This window comes from Periplaneta americana, chromosome 4, assembly GCF_040183065.1.
Source record: "Periplaneta americana isolate PAMFEO1 chromosome 4, P.americana_PAMFEO1_priV1, whole genome shotgun sequence".
NCBI lineage: Eukaryota > Metazoa > Arthropoda > Insecta > Blattodea > Blattidae > Periplaneta > Periplaneta americana.
Genome location: NC_091120.1, coordinates 71,394,918 through 71,399,943, shown reverse-complemented (window position 1 = coordinate 71,399,943; position 5,026 = coordinate 71,394,918). Strand labels below are relative to the sequence as shown.

Genomic DNA, 5,026 nt, shown 5'->3' with positions numbered 1-5,026 from the left:
TTTTCTTATATATTTTAGTGCATAAAAATTGTATCCCTATAATCATCATCATTGTTGTTTGAATGTTATAGTGTAACAGTAACTTGCAATGGGAATTTACTATAGGAGGATTGTATCAAATCAACTGTGATGTTTGTTAACACTTGTAACATTCTAGTACGGTTTACTTACATTTAAAAATAATTACAAGTTCTGTTTACTTACATTTAAAAATGATTTCGTTGTCTGGTAGAAAAGAGCATTATATCTATGTCGTGGATTGAATCCTATATAACATTAGAATAATTGAATCGTGTTGCAATATGAAATACTCAACCATGTAGAGTTCACTCCCACTAAATCATTTAATCTCCCTTGCCTCCACCATAATTATGATTTAGGTCAGGACCTACATCTATGGTATTGAAAATGTATTGTTTATTGTTACAATTTTACATTTATGCTTTTGACTGTTATAAAGTTAATTTCAATGGTAAAAAGGAATATTAAAATGTAAGTAATTTTATTGTAATACAGTAAATGTACGCCCGAAAATGTAATTTGCTTACGGAATAGCGATAAATCGATAATCGTTCGATATATCGATAAATTTTCTGCGGTATATATCGTTTATCGAAATTAGGTTTGCAATATATTGCGATATCAATATATCGGTATTTAATTTATTTCCTCCATCACTATCCACACTGTATGTACATAACAGTTATCTCTCTTCCAAATATTTATAATTATTATTTGCTCGATATAGATCTCAGATTAACACTGCCTATAGATTTATAGTCGTGAAAATCTTGAACAGGAAGTAATTGAAGGACAAAGCACAGAATAGAATGAAATTAATTTATTGTGTATAAAACATTTTTCTTAATCATTAGCTTTTTTTTTTTACAGTTTTCAAAAATGGAAAATTTTTATACTACGCTTAAGTTTATAAATAATATTAGTATCAAAGATGGAGAGATGTCCTAGCTTCAGTGCAATCAGTGTTTACTGTAGCCTCCATGAAGACCATGTCCTCCAGATCCTCCGAATCCATGTCCTAGGCCACCTGAGCCGAAACCACCTCCGATTCCAGCACCGCCAGCTCCTAAACCACCGCTTCCGAAACCACTTCCAGCTCCGAAACCACCGCTTCCGAAACCAGCACCTCCAGCTCCGAAACCACCACCTCCTGATGAAACAATCACAGGTACAGGCACTTCCACAGGCTGGGCTACAGGTACAGGTACCGGCTGAGAAACGGGCACAGGTACAGGCTGAGGCACTGAGACAGGGACAGGGACGGGCTGTGGCACTGGGACGGCAACAGGCTGAGGAACAGGGACAGGGCGTTCAACGGGAACAGCTACGGGTCTAGTGACGGTCACAGGGACGGGTTGGGGAACTGGCACAGGTACAGGGCGAGGGACCGAGATGGTTACAGGAACAGGGACTTGAATTGGAAAGGTTCTGGTGACTGGGACTGCATAGGGCTGAGGCACAGGGACTGGAACTGTTTGAGTGATGGTGTTGACTTGTACATCACCGCCTCCAGCGCCTCCCCCAAAACCTCCGACGCCGCCACCTAGTCCACCGCTACCGCCGAAACCGGTACCACCGAATCCTCCTTGACCGAAACCTCCTGAAATTCCTCCGTAACCTCCTGAAACTCCTCCGTAACCATATCCTCCAGAACCAACAAGGCCACCTGACCCACGGGTAATGGAGCTGTAGCTGACTCCTCCGTGGCTGTGATGAACGCTACCGGAGCCGTAGCCTAGTCCTTCTATCCCTCTCTTCTGCGCTGATTTGGCATCTACGGCGAGAGCCAGGACACAGATCTGGAATAGGTTAGGTATCAGAATTTTAAGGTCGTTAGATATATGGGTCATGATGGAAAAGTTTCATATCGATGGTTATGAAGTGATACCTCGTATTTAGATTAACTATATCATTATTATGTTCACAAAAGTGGATAGTTATCTAACATTTTATCCTCGATTAGAAGATCTTGCAAAGCAGAAACATGTATAACAATTGAAGGGTTCAGAATCACAGTGGGCCAAGCGCCATTTACTGAAGACGTAGAAAACAGGGTTAAAATTAAATATAAAGTATAGACATTAAAACTAAATGATATGTCAATCTTCATTAAACTATGGTATTCACTTAACTTTAACCCTTGCTTTCTCCATTTTTAATAAATGGCGCTTGGCCCACTATGGCTCTGAACCCTTCAATTTTGTTTAGTTTGAGAAAAAAATAATTTTTAAAACAGTTGCTTGAATCACCAGCAAAATTTACAGATACGAGGTATCACTTCTTAGCCATCGATATATAAGAATCATCTATGTCAATGGTAGTGAAAATGAAACAGATTTCGGATTCACTCGAAAGTAACCCATAAAGCAGCAGAATGGGATGGTTAAGGAGCGAAGTAGATACAAAGCTACAGCAATAACGTTCTCTATCGGTGGCGGATTCTAAAATTGTAGATCTTGTAGGTTATGTAGCCTACAATATGTTACAAATTATTCAGTGTCTAGAACTGTTCACAGCTATTCTCTAAATCAACTCAACTAATGACGCAATAAATTTATTTTACATATTTTATTAGTATTTCTCAGATTACGATACTATTAATATGCTGCCCATCATACGCGACAAAACATTAATATGTGTTAATATAATGTAGTTTAGTCTCTCAAAAACAGTGACTGAAAGTCGGGAGTTATACGTCTACTTGTATCAATTAATGCCAGCTTCAGTTGATAAAAAATATGACTGTCATTTGGTAGTCATTATTTCCGTGAGATAAGTGTCAGTTATTGTCACAAAATCAGAATTTAATGTTTTGTTCTCAAACATTTGATCTACAGGCATTTTGGCAACCTTATCTGCCTTTTCATTGTCCTCATTATCAGCATACATGTGACGGGATTTTACTTATAGCGACGTCTTAGAAAATTGTTTCAAATAATTGTACTATATCTGAACTGTGCCACTCTACTGTTATTACTCGTATATCGCCCAAACATATAGTTCAGATGTCTCAAATGTCAAGTTATTAGAGGTACATTATTGTAAATTACCGAATGACAAGAAGGTGTTCTGTGTTTTATCGTAAGAAATCAAGTAGATTAACAGGAGTTCCATAAATAATAACTCAGTGCACGGGTACATGTTTATTAATAGATCTAATATAATATTTAGATACAATCATAATAATTCTCAAATTATGTGTGACACAATAAATAGAACTTCAAAAATACAAAAGAAGATAAAAAAAGGTATTATAAAGCTATTACCACGCCATTGACAATGTATGTACTCGAAACATGGACTTTAACAAAAAGGAACAAGGAAAGAATAGAAACTTTAGAAATGAACTCTTTGAGAAAAAATAAATGCTGAAGTTCAAGAGATGAAATCCCTAATGAATACGGTTTAATAGATTGATAGCCTATATGGAAAGAGTAATTTTTATCTTACATTAGATATGCTACTTTTTGCGATTATAGAAATTCTTTTTCCAGAAATGGAAAGTTTTATTTTTTTGTGTCGTTGTACAGTAGGCTATGTATTTAATTCTTGTATTTTGAACAGTGGCGGTGCGTCAATAAGAGCACAAAAGCACGTGAACACCTTGTTTCCATTAATGCACGACCAGTTTTATTATTTAATACCGTATTGACGTGGTGGGGATGTATAATATCAGAATCGAGTATTTTAAACTTCCCGCATCTTGCATAAACTTCTTATGTAAACTTGGCAACATCCGTTCACGTACAAGCCGTGCTCTTATCAAGAAGGTTACAGGAATTTCACGCATGCGCGGGAGAAAATTCTCTTTCGCTGGCCGCTTATGACTCGTCAAGAGCACAAAGCGTTAAGTGAACAGTGAATCTGTCCTACAAATGTCAGGTGCATCGATGCTATCGTTCACGTGCTATATCTCGAGTATGAAATTTAATAGTCTGTATTCTTGCCTGTAGGTGTCAGCATCTCACTGTCGGAACGTTTACTTTGTGTGGATGTGTGCACAGTGCTGCTACGAGAGTATAGTTTGTGAATTAGTATACTTCAGTGTCAGCATAATGGCACAGTTTGGCTTTCAAACACGTGCTGGCTGAATGTGGTGGTGGTATGAATTGAAATATCTGTATGTTAGTGTATAAGATTTAAGAATAATATTTACTGCCATGTATTTATAGTAATCAATCTATGCGAATGGGATTACAATACTGGTATATGCTATAGTGTATCAGTGTGTTGTGAATCAAAATATATTACTGAACACACGCTTTTGTAAATAATGGCATTGTGGTATGTATTAATTTTTAACAAACGTAAATAATGTACTCTGTTCAAGCAATTTTGAACAGTAAAAAACTGGGTAAACCGACTTACCAGGAAAAAATGTATATAAAAAGACTGGGTTTCATTATCCGCCACTGATTTTGAATGATAGTTCAAGAAAATAAACAAGGAATAAAAAAAACATTGCTGATATGATAAAGAGCTGAGTTGTTGAGAATCGTGAGAATATATAGGTAAATGATTTGCATACTACACCGAAATACGTATGGTAGTTGTAATCGGCAATATTAGTAGCTCTAATTATGAATAGTTGGCTCGCCTTACGAGGACTGGACCCCGGACTTCATGTTTTGACCCATTGTGTGCCCTATATGTGCGATGGTTTCGAAGTATAACAGGTGGCATTTGTGAATCCGATGCTGACTGGTTAGCCATCCTGCCTCAGTCCGTTTCGCGGACGAGCAGCCTGATAAGCCCCAGGAACCCCTGATGGAGGGAAAGGAGAGTACCACGAGAAAAACCCTATGAAACTTCTGCCTTGTCCACCACAAATTCCATCATGACCTGGCCGGAGATCGAACCCGAGCCGCCTGGATGGAAGACTAGTGGGCTAGCGCTTGAGCTACAGACGCAGTTAGCTGGTAATAGCAAGAGTTAACTGTATACATAGAATGTTCAGAAAGCGATGCTGAGTACTCACCAGGAGGACCTTCATGTCTGCAGAGAG

The 5,026-nt window shown here is 37.9% G+C and overlaps 1 protein-coding gene across 1 annotated transcript; it reads right to left on the bottom strand.

The window, feature by feature from the left end:
* Positions 1–777: 777 nt before the first annotated feature.
* LOC138698834 (pupal cuticle protein 36-like) lies at positions 778–5,026 on the bottom strand. Its single transcript, XM_069825052.1, has 2 exons — positions 5,000–5,026; positions 778–1,820 (listed from the first exon to the last, which is right to left on the bottom strand). Exons 1-2 carry the CDS (start codon positions 5,012–5,014, stop codon positions 981–983), a joined length of 855 nt encoding a protein of 284 aa, XP_069681153.1. The 5' UTR covers positions 5,015–5,026; the 3' UTR covers positions 778–980.